This window comes from Bufo bufo, chromosome 3, assembly GCF_905171765.1.
Source record: "Bufo bufo chromosome 3, aBufBuf1.1, whole genome shotgun sequence".
Classification (NCBI taxonomy): Eukaryota; Metazoa; Chordata; class Amphibia; order Anura; family Bufonidae; genus Bufo; species Bufo bufo.
In genome coordinates, this window is record NC_053391.1 from 404,382,230 (window position 1) to 404,403,874 (window position 21,645).

The following is a 21,645-nucleotide window of genomic DNA, read 5'->3' on the forward strand; positions in this document are numbered from 1 at the left end:
CACACAATCCAGACAGAAAATCCACATTGTATATGCCTGGTTTGAACATATCCCAAACTAGCTGAACCAGGTATTAAATTCTTTTGATAAATGCCCTAGATCATTGATGGCAAACCCCTGGCACTCCAGCAGTGGCGAAACTATGACTCCCAGTATGCTCCATTCGTTGAGAACAGCCAAGCAAGGGGGAATCTTGGGAGTCATAGTTATACCACAGCTGGAGTACAGGACATCAGCCCTAGATGAAGATAAAGGAGTAGTGATCCTCCACGGTATTTATGCTTGACATTTATGATTTTTCGATGAACCATACCTCGCTTCTCATGGCGTTGGCTACTGTTGCCTGTTGCTCTAGTGTAAAAAGATGTGAGACAGATCCAAATACAACAAATTCTGTTATGTAAACTAGTGCTGTAAGGTCTATTTGCTCTTCTGTGAGAAGCAGGAGAGTCTTCTGGCCCTGGAAAGGTGAAGAATAAATATAAAGATTAGAGGTACCATACACAATTTGCTAGGATGAACTAAGCTTATTTGAATCTTGGTTAAAATGCGACGATGCATTTGAATAGCTGTGACTGGCGATATTCGCGAATGGCAGAAGTGCATACATTTTCTGTTTTAGTCAATATATTCATGTAGGCGATGAGGGCAGCAGTGTTGACATCTTTGGCATAATACCGGTAGATTCTCATACAAATCCTTGAACTATTATACAGCAGAGGTGTCAGTGCTTGTCCGTTTTAGGTAATAGCATCACCATCAGAAGGGAATTTTGCTATTGAATGTTTCATTTCAAGCTTTATTAACACTAGATGTAAAGGACATCTGTCAGCAGGTTTGTACCTATGAAACTGATTGACCTGTTACATGTGCGCCTGGCAGCTGGAGGCATCTATGTTAATCCTATGTTCATATGTGTTCGCATTAGGCTGCGTTCACACGGGCGAGATTTCCGCGCGGGTGCAATGCGGTAGGTGAACGCATTGCACCCGCACTGAATCCGGACCTATTCATTTCAATGGGGCTGTTCAGATGAGCGATGATTTTCACACATCACTTGTGCGTTGCGTGAAAATCGCAGCAAGCTCTATATTCTGCGTTTTTCACGCAACGCAGGCCCCATAGAAGTGAATGGGGTTGCGTGAAAATCGCAAGCATCCGCAAGCAAGTGAAGATGCGGTGCGATTTTCACACATGGTTGCTAGGTGACAGTCTATTCACTGTATTATTTTCCCTTATAACATGGTTATAAGGGAAAATAATAGCGTTCTGAATACAGAATGCTTAGTAAAATAGGGCTGGAGGGGTTAAAAAAAATAAACAAATTAACTCACCTTCTCCTCTTGATCGTGTAGTTCCCAGTCTCTTCTGATGAGCTGTCGGCTAAAGGATCTTTGGTGACGTCAGATCACATGCTGCAATCACATGGTCCATCACCGTGGTGATGGACCATGTGATTGGAGCATGTGATCTGACGTCACCAAAGGTCCTTTAGCCGACAGCTCATCATTAAAGAAGTAAAGAAGAGACCGGGAACTACGCGGAGGAGGTGAGTTAATTATTATTTTTTTTTTTAACCCTCAATTGATCACCTACTATGCATTCTGTATTCAGAATGCTATTATTTTCCCTTATAACCATGTTATAAGGGAAAATAATACAATCTACAGAACACCGATCCCAAGCCCGAACTTCTGTGAAGGTTTTTTATCGCGCGCGTGCAAAAAACATTGCACCCGCGCGATAAAAACTGAACATCGGAACGCAATCGCAGTCAAAACTGACTGCAATTGCTCACCTACTCGTGTGGGTTTGCCGCAACACACCGGGACGCATACGGACCTAATCCGGACACGCTCGTGTGAACCCAGCCTTACTGAGAGCAATGAAGTTTTATATATGAAAATAAGCCTCTTAGAACAACGAGGGTGTTGCCGTTACACCTCTCTCTGCAACTGCCGCACCCTCTGCCCTTTTATTGACAGGGCCAGGCAGGCGTGATCACATTTTCACAATTTGGCCCTCTCAGAGGACACGGCAGTTGTAGAGAGAGCTGAGCTTCTAGGTGTAATGACAACGCCCCCGTTGCTCCTAGAGGCTCATTTGCATATATTTAAACATCATTTTTCTCAGCGAAGCGGGCACATATGGACACGGGACCAACACAGATGTCTTCAGCTGCCAAGCGCACATGCAAAAGAGATGCCCTTTAATCAAAACAAGATCAAATGCAGCATTTGAAGACTTTGTCCCTCATGTATCTCACCTTTAATCCAGCTTTTATATACAAATCTACAAGTTGAGATTTGAGAATTCGACTTCTCTGTTCCTCATCCTCCATTTTAGTGTGTGAGCCGAGCTGAACTACATTGAATCCTGACAGATGTCCTGCAAGTCGGGCAAGTGCATAGCTATACCGTGGACAGCCCTCTCCACAAAGTAGTGTATGGGCACTGCCGTGGAAACTCCAAAGATTACGTGCCATGCGGCACAGTAGATTAATTGCACACTGTAAAACAATTGGAAGAATGAATTCAATGTCATATGACAGCATATTATTTTTCACATGGCTGAAATACCAAGCAGCACTGAAACACATCTCTAGTTCCTTCCTGTTTATTTTCTTTAGATTTAGCTTGCATATTAGGTCTATGTATTATATAAAAATGAACAGAATATGTTTTTTACCATATCCAAATAATAAGCAAACCTATCCGCTAGGCCAGGGATGGGCAAACTGCGGCTCTCCAGCTGTTGTAAAACTACAAATCCCATCATGCCCTGCTGTAGGCTGATAGCTGTAGGCAGCTGGGCATACTGGGAGTTGTAGTTTTACAACGGCTGGAGAGCCGCAGTTTGCCCATCCCTGCGCTAGGTGATAATATAAGAAAGTGAAGCCCCATCCATAAACAAGCCTACTTTACTGAATATACTGGAAATTGCATACATAGTACATTGTATACATAGGGAGGAATTTATCAAAGCCTGTACACCATACACCAGTTTTTTGACGTACAAAAGTTGTAAATGGCTTGGACAAGCACAAATATATTCTTTTTCTTTCTGTGTTCTTGACACTTTTTAAAAAAGTAGGTGGAACTTCACAGTAACGCACATAAATGATAGCGCAACTTTATACCGACTATGATTTGCTTTTCTGGTGCACAGCCATAAGTTGTGCCAATATTCAAGAGGCCGGCACCTGTTACCAAATTTGGAGCCTCTTATAGAGAAGAGCGAATTTATTAAAGCTTCGATTCGGCTGATTCACCGAATTTTATAAAAATTTTTGCTTTGTGACGAAAAACGTCATGATTTTTTTGTAAGTAGCAGGTGCAATGACAGGGAGCAGCGATAGCGGCCCCCCCATTTATTGTACCCCTCAGATGCCGTGTTCATACATGATTGTGGCATCTGAGTGTAAAAACAGTGTGAAATTAACATAAAAATTATTTTTAATCAAACTTACCGCCTCCATTTGCTCGCCACGGGCTGGCCGCCGCCATCTTGCTTGAAGATCTGGATTGAAATCTCGTGTGGTGAGAGATGACGTGATCACACCGGCCGGCGTGGTGACGTCATACGTCACCACGCAAGGGATTTCGGCTGAGATCTTCAATCAAGATGGAGGCTGGCGGTCCGTCGCGAGCAAATGGAGGAGGTAAGTATGAATTTTTTAGTTTTTTACACTATTTCAGGTTAAATCAATTCGCTGACACGAAGCACGAGGAAATTCGGCTTTGAGGCAAAGTAAATTTATCCTGAAATTCGGATCGAATTCCACTTCGTGCGATTCGATTTGCTCATCTCTAGCCTCTTACTTCAGTGCACTTCTGATTAATGCCAGTTTTAATAAATTCCCCCCACATTGTTGCATCAATTATTCAAATCCAGGACAGTCCCCTGTAGGTTTTCATTACACTCCATATTATAGGTTGCTGTAGAACAGACTATGGGGGAGATTTCTCAAACTGGTGTAAAGTAGAACTGGCTTAGTTGCCCATAGCAGCCAATCAGATTCCACCTTTCATTTTTCAGACCTCTTTTGGAAAATAGAATTTGTCTTTTCATTGGATGATAAGGGCAACTAAGCCTGGTTCCCTTTACACCAGTTTGATAAATCTCCCCCTATGTGTGCTGAAAGTTTGACTCTCATGCACAATGGCTGATGGAGCATTTCCCCTTTAAAGCTCAGCTGTTTATGTTGCCAACCTCTACGCAACTTCCGAACTTGTATAGGCAATTAATAATGACGTTGCAAACCTCTTAGGCCGAGTTCACACGAACGTGTGTGACCCGTGCCTGTGCTGCGGCCCGCAAATAGCAGGCCGCAATGCACGATCGCCGGCCGTAGGTCAGCCGCATCGGATCGCGGACCCATTCACTTTAATGGGTCCGCGATCCGGCCGTTCCGCTAAAAGATAGGACTTGTTCTATCTTTTAGCGGAACGGAAGTACGGGACGTAACCCCACGGAGGCACTCCATAGTGCTTCCGAGGGGTCCCGTCCCGTGCGGCCGTTCCGCGATTCCGGATTTGCGGACCCATTGAAGTGAATGGGTCCGCATCCGTGATGCGGAATTCACACGGAACTGTGGCCGTGTATTGCGGCCCACAATTTGCGGGCCGCAATACGGCCACAGATCACACACGTTCGTGTGAACTTAGCCTTATGGAAATAATCAGTATCCCTTACAGACAGTGTATTATTCATCGTTTATCTGCATAAAGATCTTAGTCTATATACTAACAAAATAGAATAATTGGCTGAGAAGAAAAAACATTAAAACATTTGACTTCAGCAAGAAAAGAAATGTGCAAATATCGTGCTAATACAAACATGTTGTAATGTAATTTCAAAGACTCTTACTAGAAAAGTGTGCTTTTATTATTCCTTAACAGGTTATCGACCACCATGCCTGCTGGCAGAGAAGAGAGCGGAGCCCTACCACAGTTTTATTAGCACGTGTTCCATCTGTTTGTCTCAAGAAATTAATATAAAAAATGGCCCACTATAGAAAGTGTCTTGAAATAACAGGAGATCCTGTGTGTCAGATAACATTTTACAGAATGACCTTTTTCTTAAAACGGACATTGAGTTATCAAATGCCCTATACAAAAAGGCCTTGGGTCAATTACTGCCAAAGATTAACTGACGGGAACAGAAAATCCACTTGAAATGAGCCTGTTCTTTCCACCAAGTTAATTCATTTAACAAAGTATTTTTGTAGGAGAAATAGATCAATATGTCTTTTGCTGACATTCGATGTTCTGTTCAGTGAGCACACAATGATCTCCTTAATAATTTATGAGACCATGAATGACAGCTGAACAAGTCGCAGCAACAGACCTGATAAAATGTGATGCTCAGTCTGGGATTCACTTTGTTGTATTCTCTCAGCGCCTCTGTTAGCAACTGCTTCACATGGACTAAATCAAACGTTTGCTGGTACCCGTCTAGGACATGACTGGCGCTGCTGGCCTTCTCGCTTCGCCTCCATAAATTTGTGTCCTGCTGTCTAGCTACAGTAGTGATTAGTCCACCGTCATCCTCCACAATGTTACTGAAGAGGGGCTGCTGGGAACTTAGAATGATCCGAACCTGCAAACCATTGGAAGAAACAATATAGCAACCGTTATTATTTCATAATATGTTTTGATTTTTGTTCTACATTTTTTTCAAGCAATACAATTACAGTATATAAAGGAAGTATTTTTGAGTGGGAACCGGAAAACTGGCAAAAACGGAATATCATAAAGCAAGGCTTTTACGTAGCAGCGAACGTACCACATGCTATTTCTGGACTCTAAGGTCCCTTTCTCACGGGGGCGAGTTTTCCGCGCGGGTGCTATGTGTGAGGTGAACGCATTGCACCCGCACTGAATCCGGACCCATTCACTTCTATGGGGCTGTGCACATGAGCGGTGATTTTCACGCATCACTTGTGCGTTGCGTGAAAATCGCAGCAAGCTCTATATTGTGCGTTTTGCACGCAACGCAGGCCCCATAGAAGTGAATGGGGTTGCGTGAAAATCGCAAGCATCCGCAAGCAAGTGCGGATGCGGTGCGATTTTCACGAATGGTTGCTAGGAGACGATCAGGATGGGGACCCGATCATTATTATTTTCCATTATAACATGGTTATAAGGAAAAAAAATTGCATTCTTCATACAGAATGCTTAGTAAAATAGTGATAGAGGGGTTAAAAAATAAATAAATAATAATTTAACTCACCTTAATCCACTTGTTCGCGCAGCCGGCATCTCTTCTTTCTTCTTCTTTGATCTGTGAGGAAAAACACCTGTGGTGACATCACTGCGCTCATCACATGGTCCATCACATGATCCATCACCATGGTGATGGATCATGTGAGGAGAGCAGTGACGTCACCACAGGTCCTTTTCCTCACAGATCATCAAAGAAGAAGACAGAAGAGAAGCCGGGCTGCGCAAACAAGTGGATTAAGGTGAGTTAAATTATTTTTTTATTTTTTTAACCCATCAAGCCCTATTGTACTAAGCATTCTGTATGAAGAACGCTATTATTTTCCCTTATAACCATGTTATAAGGGAAAATAATAAAAATCTACACAACACCTAACCCAAACCCGAACTTCTGTGAAGAAGTCCTGGTCTGGGTACCAAACATGCCGATTTTTCTCACACGCGTGCAAAACGATTTAAAACGCTTTGCACTCGCGGGGAAAATTTCGTGCATTTTCCTGCAACGCACCCACATCTGTTCCCGCACGTCACCCGCAACGCCCGTGTGAACCCAGCCTAAGGCCTAGTTCACACAATCGTTTTTTTTTGCGAGTGTACGGGCCGTTTTTTTGTGTTACGTATACGGTCCGTATACGGAACCATTCATTTCAATGGTTCCGCAAAAAAAACGGAATGTACTCCGTATGCATTCCGTTTCCGTATTTCCGTTTTTCCGTTCCGTTGAAAGATAGAACATGTCCTATTATTGCCCGCAAATCACATTCCGTGGCTCCATTCAAGTCAATGGGTCCGCAAAAAAAACGGAACACATACGGAAATGCATCCGTATGTCTTCCGTATCCGTTCCGTTTTTTCTGAGCCATCTATTGAAAATGTTATGCCCAGCCCAATTTTTTCTATGTAATTACTGGATACTGTACATGGCATACGGAAAAAACGGAACGGGGAAACGGAAACACAACGAAACTCAAAAACGGAACAACGGATCCGTGAAAAACGGACCGCAAAAAACTATAAAAGCCATACGTTCGTGTGAACTAGGCCTAAGTCTTATGTCCACACCTGCTACTCAGGCTTTACCAGCTACAAAATGGTCATAATTGTGACTCACCACCAGTGGTTAAAAATATTGTTTAATTTACCTTTTTGTCTCCTGAATCCAGTGTACCATTCAATAAGCACAAAACGAGTCAATTAAATTGCTGAACCTGGCATTTACATCAACACATTATCTGACCAATATCTGTCCAATCAGACCGATAGTTGGTGTGTGTAAACGGTCATCTGAGCAGTGATTGGTCAGAAAGTCTCTTAGATAATCTGTTGGTGTAAATGACCCCTGAGATTTCTGCTGTCAGAGAGAGACCTGTGCAGCATATCATTACTTCCATTAAAACTGCCTCCCCAGCTGCACCTCACCAACAACTGGTGTATCCTAAACCCTTGGATGTGTGATGTATGTGTTCACCACGGACTTTCTGACCAATCACTGCTCAGATGACCGTTTACACACACCAACTATCGGTCTGATTGGACAGATATTGGTCAGATAATCTGTTGATGTAAATGCTAGGTTCAGCAATTTAATTGACTCGTTTTGTGCCATTCATTTTAATGTGTGTATTTACACATAAGTGTTTTAGCACGATCCGTGGGTCCGTGTTTTTTAGCACGGATGCATGCTCTATTTTGTCCATGTTCACGGATCCATCACGTCCATTATAGTCTATGGGTCTGTGAAAGCCACAGATGCCATCCGTGTTTCATGGATCATTAGGAAGAGATGTTTTGAAAATTATTTTTCAGCTGTTCAGTGTTAGTGAAACACGAATGGCACACGGACAGCAAAAAACGAACACACGGACCCAACACGGATCTATCACGGACATCTTCAAGGAGGCGTCACTGACCACCGTTTCACAGATTTAAGCATGGACACAGACGTCTGAATGAAACTTAAAAGTTTCAAGTGTAACTGTCATGTTTTTTTTTTTGCTGATTTGTAGGGACAGGGATATGAAACATTTTTGTAATATACTTTATTTAGGGAAAACCTTTATTTATAGTAGACAATTTGGGCAGAAATGGCCCAGCAGCTCCCATCCCAGCCCTTCTTCCTAGCCAGTTCGGCACTGCGCTGATAGGAAGATGGATGTACATTTCTGCTCAAGTTTTCAAGTATAAATAAACAATTTCCCTAAATAAAGTATATTAGAAAAAATGTTTTCTATCTCTGTCCCTACACATCAGCAAAGAAATATATATATGACAGTTTCACTTTAAGGCTGGGTTCACACTTGACTGATTAGCCGCGGATTTGCGCTGCAAATCCTCAGCGTTGTACAGTAGATGAGAGTGGATGAGAATTTCAGAATTCTCATCCACATGCTGTGTAAAAAAAAAAAAAGAAAAAAGCTACGGATTTGAAATCTGCAGCATGTAAATTTATATTGCGGATTTGACCCTTTTTAATGCAAAGAATGAAACTGCATCTAAGGCCTCTTTCACACTTGCGTTGTCCGGAGACGGCGTGTACTCCACTTGCCGGAATTACACGCCGGATCCGGAAAAACGCAAGTGAACTGAAAGCATTTGAAGACGGAGCCGTCTTCAAAATGCGTTCAGTGTTACTATGGCAGCCAGGACGCTATTAAAGTCCTGGTTGCCATAGTAGGAGCGGGGAGCGGGGGAGCGGTATACTTACAGTCCGTGCGGCTCCCCGGGCGCTCCAGAATGACGTCAGAGCGCCCCATGCGCATGGATGACGTGATCCATGCGATCACGTGATCCATGCGCTTGGGGCGCCCTGACGTCACTCTGGAGCGCCCCGGGAGCCGCACGGACGGTAAGTATGTTGCTCCCCCGCTCCCCACTACACTTTACCATGGCTGCCAGGACTTTAGCGTCCCGGCAGCCATGGTAACCATTCAGAAAAAGCTAAATGTCGGGTCCGGCAATGCGCCGAAACGACGTTTAGCTTAAGGCCGGATCCGGATCAATGCCTTTCAATGGGCATTAATTCCGGATCCGGCCTTGCGGCAAGTCTTCAGGATTTTTGGCCGGAGCAAAAAGCGCAGCATGCTGCGGTATTTTCTCCAGCCAAAAAACATTCCGTTCAGGAACTGAAGACATCCTGATGCATCCTGAACGGATTTCTCTCCATTCAGAATGCATTAGGATAATCCTGATCAGGATTCTTCCGGCATAGAGCCCCGACGACGGAACTCTATGCCGGAAGAAAAGAACGCAGGTGTGAAAGAGCCCTAATCTGCAGCTTTTCTGCAACTAAATCCGCAGGTTGTACATCCACCATTTGATGCCCATTTTCTGGTACAGATTAGATGCATAAATGCTGCAGGTTTTCTACTGTTAGCGATTATCTGGCTGGTGCTCGGCTAGTGTAAAGGAGCCTTTGGAAGCACTGCCATAGAGTATAGGGTTGGTACACCTACACTAACACCTACACTAACAGCAACTTATAACTGAAATAATAAAGGAAACATTTTCCTACTTCCTTACAATGGATTCTAATTAGCAAAAAAATATATATATATTTGTGAACACAAGGACAGTGAATATCGCTAACCATTACCTAATAATATTTCTATAAATACAAAAAGGATTGGTACGGTGCTCTTCTGAGGTAGTGAGTTTAGCACAGGAGTTACCAAAATGCATATTTACAGTACATGCACATGGCTGTGAAGTTTATGAAACTTTTCCTGAACAGATTTTCACTTAAACTTTGCTGCATTTCGGTGCTAAATCTGTACCGAAATTGGCATGTGATTTTGCAGTGGATTTGCTCCAGATCAGTGGCGTGCTAAGGGGTAGAGGCGGTGCGCACTGGGTGCCCACTATCAGAGATGTGCCAGAGCCCAGAAGCAATGAGCGCTTCCATCAATACAGATGGAAGCGCTCATTGCTGGAGCGCTGGGTAGCTGCTGTCCGGTCACTCACTGACCGCTCAGGTCCCTGCACTCCTTCATGTCGGCGCACTGAATGATGGAGCAGGAAGACTTCTCCCTACTCCACCATTTAGGCTGCAGGCACAGATTGCACTACCGGCCTGTGTGGGATGAGCCTGCAGCCTGGGAATCTGCAGGGCTGCAGAGCGATCTGTGTCTGCAGGGGAGAGCTGGATCTGAGCTTCAGGAACAGGACAAGGTGAGTAGTTACTGTGTTTTCGTTTTTTAACAAAGAGGGGGCACAGAGAGCTTTACTCCTACAAAGGGGGCATTATGGGCATTTCTACTATAGAGGGGGCACAGAGGGCATTACTACTACAAAGGGGGCATAATGGGCATTTCTACTATAAAGGGGGCACAGAGGGCATTACTACTGTGGTGGGGGGGCGCAATGGGCATTATTACAATAAGGGGGAAACCATGGGCATTATTACTATGAAGGGGACACAATGGGGATTATTACTTGGAAAGGAGCACAGAGGGCGTTACTACTATGAAGGGAGCACAATGGGCATTATAACTATGAAGGGGGCACAATGGGCATTACTACTATGAAGGGGACACAGAGGGCATTACTACTGTGAAGGAGGCATTACTACTGTGAAGGGGATGGGCATAACTGTTATGGGGCTCAGAGTGGGCATTATTACTGTGAAGGGGACACAGTGGGCATTATTACTGTGAAGGGGGCACAATGGGCGTTACTACTGTTATGGAGGCACAGTGAGGGCATAACTACTCTGAAGGGGCACAGAGAGGGCATTACTACTGTAAAAGGTGCACAGATAGGGCATAACTACTGTGAGGGAGCACAAAGAGGGCATTACAACTGTGAATGGGGCACAGATAGGGCATTACTACTATGATGGGGCACAATGAGGGCATAATTACTTAGAAGGGGGCACAATAAAGGGATACATACTTTAAGAGGGCACAATGTGGGCATAACTATTGTGAAAATTGTACAGTGAAGGCATAAATAATGTGAGGGGGCATAGTGTGGGCATAACTACCGTGAGGGGACACATATCTGGACAAAACTACTGTGAAGGTTGTACAATGAGGGAAATACTACTGTGAGGGAGTACAATTTTTTTAAAGTGATTGGTGATGGGGGGGGGGGGGGGGTGCTAACAAACACCTTAGGCATGCCACTGTTCCAGATCTCACCCTTTGCATTGCAAACATGAAATCTGCACTGAAAATCCGCACAAACAAATTATACACTGTAGATTTTAAAATGTTAGATCTAGGCTTTGTAAACACAATTAGTGCGGAAATGGAAAAATACCAAGGCAGAATTTGATGCCACCTCGTTTAAAGTGGATCTGTCAACTTAAAGGGTCCAGGTTCAGAGCTGAACCCGGACATACCTCAATTTTCACCCAGGCAGCCCCCCTGACTTGAGCATCGGAGCAGTTCATGCTCCGATTAGGGTTGAGTGGTATACCAGTGGCAACGATATACCGTGGTATTAAATAACAGCGATATGGCGATATCGCTGTTTTCTAATTACCGCGATATTTTGTGACGTCATAGGAGGGGTCATGTGCTGACCGCTTCTAAATCTGCGTCCGCCCGCCCCTGCACCTTGCATAGCGCTGAGAAGTACAACACATTACTTCCCCTCCTTCCACTCACTCCTGGCTCCTTTTTGCTCCGCCTCCCATATTCAAGTCTTCAGACTCCACCCACAATCTGACATCACCGTCCATGACCCACCCGGGTTCTATTGTATGTGGCGAACTCTGTGTGAGTAGGGTGTCTCTGGAGAGACTTTTCCCGCGGCTGCCTCGCTCGTGTGCTCTGATGACAAAATTAGAAACTTATTACTTCCTGCAGTGGGCCGTCCCCGGCTCTCCCTCCTCCTTGCTCCCATATTCAAATCTCCGCCCACCGACATCTGATGTCAGAATTGGAGCACACAAGCGAGGGAGCCGCAAGAAAAGGCTCTCCAGACTCCCTCCGCACAAAAGTTTGCCACTTCGCCCGACTCCTGGCCTGCGAGGAGTGTCCAGGCAGAGGAACAGGAGTGAGTGAGAGACCCTAAAAAGCATAGAAAAGTGTTATAAATAAAGGTGGTATGTCAGACTGTCTATGTCTTCTGTGGCCCTGTCCTGGTCCTTCCTTTCCTGCCTGCAAGCTGCAGTTAGTGTCAGCACATTGATCTATAATAGCAGGCATTAGGGAATAATGAGTCACATGAGTCCCCCAAACATAAGCAACAAGAAGACATTACTGTATGTATGGTGGCCTGTGGCCACAAGACTTTATTATAACATCTCCTTGTGGCCCCTGCCCCCTACAGTATAACGTCTCCTTGTGGCCCCCCATACAGTATAAAGTCTCCTTGTGGCCCCCCCATACAGTAGAACGTCTCCTTGTGGCCCCCCATACAGTAGAACATCTCCTTGTGGCGGCCCCAATACAGCATAACGTCTCCTTGTGGCTGCCTCCATACAGTATAATGTCTCCTTGTGGCCCCTATACAGTATAACGTCTCCTTGTGGCCCCCATACAGTATAATGTCTCCTTGTGGCTGCCCCCATACAATATAATGTCTCCTTGTGGCTGCCCCATACAGTATAATGTCTCCTTGTGGCGGCCCCCATACAGTATAACGTCTCCTTGTGGCTGCCCCCGTACAGTATAATGTCTCCTTGTGGCCCCCATACAGTATAACGTCTCCTTGTGGCCCCTCATACAGTATAACGTCTCCTTGTGGCCCCCCCATACAGGATAACGTCTCCTTGTGGCAGCCCCCATACAGTATAACGTCTCCTTGTGGCTGCCCCCATACAGTATAATGTCTCCTTGTGGCCCCTATACAGTATAACATCTCCTTGTGGCCCCCATACGGTATAACGTCTCCTTGTGGCTGACCCCTACAGTATAATGTCTCCTTGTGGCTGCCCCCATACAGTATAATGTCTCCTTGTGGCGGCCCCCATACAGTATAACGTCTCCTTGTGGCTGCCCCCGTACAGTATAATGTCTCCTTGTGGCCCCTATACAGTATAACGTCTCCTTATGGCTGCCCCCATACAAAAAGCATAGAATAGTGTCATAAATAAAGGTGGTATGTCAGACTGTCTATGTCTTCTGTGGCCCTGTCCTGGTCCTTCCCTTCCTGCCTGCAAGCTGCAGTTAGTGTCAGCACATTGATCTATAATAGCAGGCATTAGGGAATAATGAGTCACATGAGTCCCCCAAACATAAGCAACAAGAAGACATTACTGTATGTATGGTGGCCTGTGGCCACAAGACTTTATTATAACATCTCCTTGTGGCCCCTGCCCCCTACAGTATAACGTCTCCTTGTGGCCCCCCATACAGTATAACGTCTCCTTGTGGCCCCCCCATACAGTAGAACGTCTCCTTGTGGCCCCCCATACAGTAGAACGTCTCCTTGTGGCGGCCCCAATACAGCATAAAGTCTCCTTGAGGCTACCTCCATACAGTATAATGTCTCCTTGTGGCCCCTATACAGTATAACGTCTCCTTGTGGCCCCCATACAGTATAATGTCTCCTTGTGGCTGCCCCCATACAATATAATGTCTCCTTGTGGCTGCCCCATACAGTATAATGTCTCCTTGTGGCGGCCCCCATACAGTATAACGTCTCCTTGTGGCTGCCCCCGTACAGTATAAGGTCTCCTTGTGGCCCCCCCATACAGGATAACGTCTCCTTGTGGCAGCCCCCCTACAGGATAACGCCTCCTTGTGGCTGCCCCCATACAGTATAATGTCTCCTTGTGGCCCCTATACAGTATAACATCTCCTTGTGGCCCCCATACAGTATAACGTCTCCTTGTGGCTGACCCCTACAGTATAATGTCTCCTTGTGGCTGCCCCCATACAGTATAATGTCTCCTTGTGGCGGCCCCCATACAGTATAACGTCTCCTTGTGGCTGCCCCCGTACAGTATAATGTCTCCTTGTGGCCCCTATACAGTATAACGTCTCCTTATGGCCCCCATACAGTATAACGTCTCCTTGTGGCTGCCCCCATACAGTATAATGTCTCCTTGTGGCTGCCCCCATACAGTATAACGTCTCCTTGTGGCTGCCCCCATACAGTATAATGTCTCCTTGTGGTCCCCATACAGTATAATGTCTCCTTGTGTTTTTTTCTTTTAAACGGTTATTTATCGCGATATATATCATTATCGCGATAAATTTCTTAATATCGTTATCGTCTGAATATTTTTGATATCGCCCAACCCTAGCTCCGATGCTCTCCTTTGCCAAAGGCATTTTTAGGAGTTCCGGTGACGTACCGGGGCTCTCCATGGGGCTGCCAGGAAGCCCGGTGACATCACCGGCACTGATGGGCGGGCTTTAGCGCTACCCTAGCCAGTAAAACGGCTAGAGCAGCGCTAAAGCCCGCCCATCAGAGCCGAACACACTGTCAGACGGAAGAATAAAAGACCCCTTTCCCTGCGCGATCTAACGCATGAGATGCTCTGAGGCTAGCCTCAGGGATGCTGCCGGAGTGAAAATAAGGGTATGTCACCCAGACACCCCCTTTAATATGCTGTCCTATAGTAACATATTAGAACTATAGATCCATGCTACTAGCAGCCTTAACAGCACACTGTGCTGAAAGAACTCACAACAGCATCATAGTATAAGCCCACTGTATCCATAAACAGAACGCATTTCTGCACTATTACTGCATGAATTTACAGTACATAAAATTTAAAATACCATCATAAAAAGAAAGAATCTGCCATAACATGTCTTACCTCTTCTTCAATTATAAAAACTTTCTGTACAGTTATGGTCAGCTCCTGCACATATCTGCTATAATCCACTGCAGTAGACATCCTGTGGCCATATACCCAATCACATTCATGTCTCCAAAGGCTCAGAAGCTTTTCCTTTGTGGTCTTTCCATCCAAAGACAAGCAGATGTTTCTGTAAAATATACATATGCCCTTATTCTCATTACACTAATTAATAATACACAATGACAAATTTCAATTTGTATAGTATTGGGAGGAGAATATTAAATCTACACGCTCATAACAGCAAATTGTTGTGATACTTTCAGGAATGTTACAATTGTGTACACCTTTTATTGATTAATAATAGACGGTAAAGAGTACCCTGGAACACCAGCAATTCAATCAGAAGGTCCTCCATGCTTTATCACAATGGGGGTCATTTAAGAATGGCACTACACCTGTTTTGGTGTTTAAAAAGTCACAAGCCCATATTTGTGACTTTTTTTAGTGCCGTGTACGACACTTGGGAGGAGTGACAGGAGCAGGGGCCAGGACATCAGCCTGACAAATCTAGCAACAGCAGGTGTAAATGTTACAAACTACACTTTTTATATACTTATTTTCTGAAATGTTCACATATAAAACTAAAATCAGATAAATAGATAGATAGATAATAAATAGATAGATAGATAGATAGACAATAGATAGATAGATATGAGATAGATTGACAATAGATAGATATAGACAGTTGATAATAGATAGATAGAAAGATAGATAGATAGATAGATAGATAGATAGATAAAGTTTCCATGGTTACGACCACCCTGCAGTCCAGCAGTATGGACGTGCTTGCACACACTAGAAAAAAGTACCAGCTTACGTGAGCTCCCACGGTCCCAGCCACCAGAGAGGCTGGCATTTTTTTCTTATAGTGTGCAAGCACGAGCACCACTGCTGGATTGCAGGGTGGTTGTAACCAAGGAAACAGTGTATAATGTGATAGAAAAATTAATCAAATCAGCAAAGGAGGCAATATGGACAATCACAATACATTAGTAAGTGCCTTGTGTTAACTTTCTCTACATGATAAATACCATTTGTTGAAGTCAACCAGACAACCACCTTAAGACCACCACTGGTCAACTATCAGTGACTGAGAGCTATGCTGCTGCTCGCAGTCTAGGGAATAAGATCAATGAACTTGAGGCTATAATGGCATCCGAGAATATAGATGTAGTGGCTGTTACTGAGACGTGGTTCAAGGGGAGTAATGACTGGGATATATCAATACCAGGGTTCTCTCCATACAGGAAAGACAGAGAAGGCAAGAAGGGGGAGGGTTGGCCCTGTATGTGAAAGATAGCATAAAAACTAATTTGATACAAGTTAGCGAGAACAATTTAGAGTCAGTTTGGGTTACCGTGCAGCTTGATAATCATAAGGTAGCTCGTGTAGGTGTGATATATAGACCACCTAGCCAAGTCAAAGAATTAGATGATCTAGTAGTTGAGGAAATAGCTAAAATGACATTGAAGGGGGAAGTTATCATTATGGGAGACTTCAATCTTCCAGATGTAAACTGGAAAACCAAAATAGCTAGTTCTGCCAGGAGTACAGATATTCTAAATTCCCTACTGGGATTATCTCTACAGCAAGTAGTGGAGGAGCCAACCCGGAAGGAGGCCCTTTTAGATTTAGTATTCACAAATGGGAATTTGGTATCTGATATTACTGTAGGGGAAAGCTTGGGATCTAGTGATCACCAGTCAGTGTGGTTTACTATAAGTACAGTGACTGAGTCACACCACACAAAAACAAAAGTTTTAGATTTTAGAAAAACTGACTTTTCTAAAATTAGATTAGTGGTATACGAGTCCCTATCCGACTGGAACAGTTTCATTGGAGTCCAGGAGAAATGGGACTACTTAAAAGTGGCACTATTAAAGGCAACAGAAAATTGCATTAGGCTTGTCAGTAAAAGCAAAAAAAGGAAGAGACCACTGTGGTACTCAGCAGAAGTGGCCAAAATCATTAAAAACAAAAAGATAGCATTTAGGAATTATAAAAAACAAACAAACGAGGATTAAGGACAAATTTATAAGATTAGGCAGAGAGAGGCCAAACAAGTTATAAGAGCTTCTAAAGCACAGGCAGAAGAGAAATTAGCTCAGTCAGGGAAAAAAGGCGAGAAGGCATTCTTCAGATACATAAATGAAAAAAGGAAACTAAAACAAGGAATTGCCAAATTAAAAACAAAAGAAGGAAGGTATATGGAAGAAGATAAAGAACTAGCTGACTGCCTCAATAAATACTTCTGTTCAGTTTTTACAAAGGAAAATGAAGGAAATGGACCTCAGTTAGGAAAGAAGACTAATGAATCTTTTGATGCATGTGTCTTTACAGAGGAAGAGGTTCTAAGTCAGCTGTCTAAAATTAATACAAATAAGTCACAGGGGCCTGATGGGATACACCCAAAGCTATTAAAAGAGCTCAGCGGTGAACTAGCAAAACCATTAACAGATTTATTTAACCAATCACTGGCAACAGGAGTCGTCCCAGAAGATTGGAAATGAGCAAATGTTGTGCCCATTCACAAGAAAGGTAGTAGGGAGGAATCGGGCAACTATAGACCAGTAAGCCTGACATCAATAGTGGGGAAATTAATGGAAACCATACTTAAGGAGAGGATTGTGGAACATCTAAAATCCCATGGATTGAAAGATGAAAAACAGCATGGGTTTACTTCAGGGAGATCATGTCAAACTAATCTTATTGATTTTTTTGATTGGGTGACTAAAATAATAGATGGAGGAGGTGCAGTAGACATCGCTTATCTAGACTTTATTGATAAGCCTTCTATGTGGGACAGTATCAAAAGCCTTACTAAAGTGCAGTCTTTGGGCTTGGACTCCCATATTGTTGAATGGATTAGGCAGTGGCTGAGGGACAGGCAACAGAGGGTTGTAGTCAATGGAGTATATTCAGACCAAGGTCTTGTTACCAGTGGGGTACCTCAGGGATCTGTTCTGGGACCCATATTGTTTAATATCTTTATCAGCGAAATTGCAGAAGGTCTCGATGGTAAGGTGTGTCTTTTTGCTGATGACACAAAGACTTGTAACAGGGTTGATGTTCCTGGAGGGATACACCAAATGGAAAAGGACTTAGGAAAACTAGAGGAATGGTCAAAAATCTGGCAACTAAAATTTTATGTTGATAAGTGCAAGAAAATGCACCTGGGACGTAAAAACCCAAGAGCAGAATATAAAATCTGTGAAACAGTCCTAACCTCAGTATCTGAGGAAAGGGATTTAGGGGTCATTATTTCAGAAGACTTAAAGGTAGGCAGACAATGTCATAGAGCAGCAGGAAATGCTAGCAGAATGCTTGGGTGTATAGGGAGAGGAATTACCAGTAGAAAGAGGGAGGTGCTCATGCCGCTCTACAGAGCACTAGTGAGACCTCATTTGGAGTATTGTGCTCAGTACTGGAGACCATATCTCCAGAAGGATATTGATACTTTGGAAAGAGTTCAGAGTAGAGCTACTAAACTGGTACATGGATTGCAGGATAAAACTTACCAGGAAAGATTAAAGGACCTTAACATGTATAGCTTGGAAGAAAGACGAGACAGAGGGGATATGATAGAAACTTTTAAATACATAAAGAGGAGAGAATATTTAAAAGAAGAAAAACTGCTACAAGAGGACATAGTTTTAAATTAGAGGGGCAAAGGTTTAAAAGTAATATCAGGAAGTATTACTTTACTGAGAGAGTAGTGGATGCATGGAATAGCCTTCCTGCAGAAGTGGTAGCTGCAAATACAGTGGAGGAGTTTAAGCATGCATGGGATAGGCATAAGGCCATCCTTAGTATTAGGGGCTATCCATAGTATTTTGTATATTGGGCAGACTAGAAGGGCCAAATGGTTCTTATCTGCCTACACATTCTATGTTTTGTGGGGATCCGCTCTGGTAGGCAGTGGTAGCGAGTGCAGTATAGAGGCAACACAGACCGGTCTTGGTGTAAAACACAATGCTTTGTTTATTCACACGGTGCATATTTGTGAAAGACGGTGCAGTTCACAGGGAGGGTGGTCACACACAGCAAAATAATAGTTCAAACACAGCAAGTCCCTGCTGCAGGCTACTTGAGGCCTGTTTCAGTCACATAAAGCAAAGTCTATTTAAAGCCAGGAGTAATGTCACCTTTTCTCCTTGGTGAAGTAAGTCCATGAGTCCGGCTCCTAGCCACAGGACATGGATCCCTCCTGGATTCAGCTGCGGGTCCCTGCACACTCCTTTACAGGCCTCAGCACGCAGCCCAGCTCACCTCCACTCCTCACTCTCACAGCCAGAGAACACAGAAGCTCCACACTGTGCACCACACCCTTGTTGCTGGTCAGGTTTTAACCTTTCCCTGCAAAACCTGGCCTGGACCGTGGGGAGACAGGCACCCGCCCGCATATCTGCCTGCTCCCAATAAGAGCCGGCCCGGATCCGTTGTTAACAGCGTAACCGCTGCAAAATGCACTTTTCCGGCTCTTACTCCAGCGGGGCCAGGACCCCCGCTGGCACGTACCTCCCGTTTACCACCACCCCAGGTACTCTCCTACATATCCCCCCCTTTGTTCAATCCTGAAGGGTTGCACACCCTGTTCAATCCTGAGAGGTTGGACACACGTACAACAGTGTACCCGGGACAGGGCATCGGCATTCCCCTGTAAGCGGCCTGCCCTGTGTTCGACACTGAACTTAAAATTCTGGAGGGATAAGAACCATCTGGTGACCCGGGCACTCCCCTCCTTGGCCCGGCTCATCCACTGAAGAGGGGAATGGTCGGTCACCAGACGGAACCTTCTCCCTAACAGATAGTACCTAAGGGACTCGAGGGCCCACTTAATGGCCAGGCATTCTCTCTCTACCACGCTGTACCTGGTTTCCGCTGGGGTGAGTTTGCGACTCAGGAAGACAACAGGGTGTTCCTCCCCACTGATTTCCTGAGAGAGTACTGCCCCTAGGCCCACTCCAGAGGCGTCCGTCTGAACGACAAATTCCCGTGTGAAGTCTGGTGTCACCAAAACCGGGGACCCACACAGAGCCGACTTCAAACGGGAGAACGCCTCTTCCGCCTGCTCATCCCAGCGGACCATCACAGTCTTCCTCCCCTTTAAAAGTCTTGTCAATGGGGCCGCCACTGTGGCAAAGTTGGGGATAAAGCGCCTGTAATATTCTATCATCCCTAGGAACGAACGTACTTGCTTGGTGGTAAGAGGTCTGGGCCAGCTCTTGATCGCCTCAACCTTGTCTACCTGGGGTTTGACAACTCCCCGCCCAATCACGTATCCCAGGTACCGGACCTCCTCGAACCCGATCGAACATTTTTTTGGGTTGGCCGTCAGTCCGGCTTTTCTAAGTGAATCGACTACGGCCTGTACCTTGGGCAGGTGACTCTCCCAGTCCTGGCTAAACACGATGATGTCGTCCAGATATGCCGAAGCATATGGACGATGGGGCCGTAGGATGACGTCCATCAATCGCTGGAAGGTGGCTGGAGCGCCATGTAGGCCAAAGGGCAAAACTTGGTACTGAAATAACCCCTCGGGGGTGACAAAGGCAGTCTTCTCCTTTGCCGCCTCCGTGAGAGGCACCTGCCAATATCCTTTTGTGAGGTCGAGGACCGAGAAATAGCGAGCTTTCCCTAGCCGTTCTATGCGCTCGTCTACCCGGGGCATGGGGTAGGCATCGAATTTCGTTGAGCTTTCTAAAGTCATTGCAGAAGCGCAGAGTACCGTCAGGTTTTGGGATGAGGACTATGGGGCTGGCCCACTCGCTCCTTGACTCCTCAATCACCCCTAACTTCAACATCGACCTTACTTCTTCTGCAATGGCCTGTCGCCGGGCCTCCGGTACACGATACGGCCTTAACCGTACCCTGACGTGGGGCTCGGTGACGATGTCATGTCGGACTACCGAAGTTCGACCAGGAAGCTCAGAGAACACGTCCCTATTTCGACTCACCAACTCTTTGGCTTCCTGAGCTTGTTTGGTCGACAGACCACCCGCTATCTTTACCGCGGAGGTGCCCTCCGGGACCTCGGGTGGAGCTGGGATCTTCCCCGCAGACAAGACAGTGCTTGGGCCGTCCCCAATGAGACACTCCCTATCTCTCCACGATTTCAGTAAATTTACATGATATACCTGTTCTGGCTTCCGCCGGCCTGGCTGGGATATCTTGTAATTCACTGGCCCTACCTTCTCTTTCACCTCGTAGGGACCTTGCCACCGTGCCAAAAACTTACTGTCAATGGTGGGGACTAGCACCAGCACCCGGTCACCCGAGTTAAATGTCCGGACCTGGGCACTCCGGTTGTATACCCGGCTCTGTGCCAGTTGGGCGGCCTCCATGTGTTCCCGGACGATTGGTAGGACTGTCTCGATACGGTCCTGCATCTTTTCTATATGCTCTATAATACTCTTGTGTGGGGTGGGCTGTTGCTCCCACGCCTCTTTAGCGATGTCCAGCAACCCTCTTGGCCGTCGACCGTACAATAGCTCGAAGGGCGAGAATCCCGTAGAGGCCTGGGGCACTTCTCGCACTGCGAACAATACGTACGGCAGCAACAAGTCCCAATCCTTTCCGTCTTTGGCTACGGTTCTTTTAAGCATAGTTTTTAGGGTTTTGTTATAGCGCTCCACTAGTCCGTCGGTTTGAGGATGGTAT

The 21,645-nt window shown here is 45.2% G+C and overlaps 1 protein-coding gene across 1 annotated transcript in view; it reads right to left on the bottom strand.

Moving 5' to 3' along the window:
- LOC120993823 (dynein beta chain, flagellar outer arm-like) overlaps positions 1–21,645 on the bottom strand; it is a 585,582-nt gene that overhangs the window by 290,582 nt on the left and 273,355 nt on the right. Inside the window, exons 62-65 of the mRNA XM_040422290.1 lie at positions 14,941–15,112; positions 5,350–5,601; positions 2,267–2,509; positions 314–460 (exon numbers count right to left, since the gene is read on the bottom strand). Coding sequence (XP_040278224.1) covers positions 314–460; positions 2,267–2,509; positions 5,350–5,601; positions 14,941–15,112 — 814 coding nt within the window. The remainder of the gene's footprint in view (positions 1–313; positions 461–2,266; positions 2,510–5,349; positions 5,602–14,940; positions 15,113–21,645) is intronic.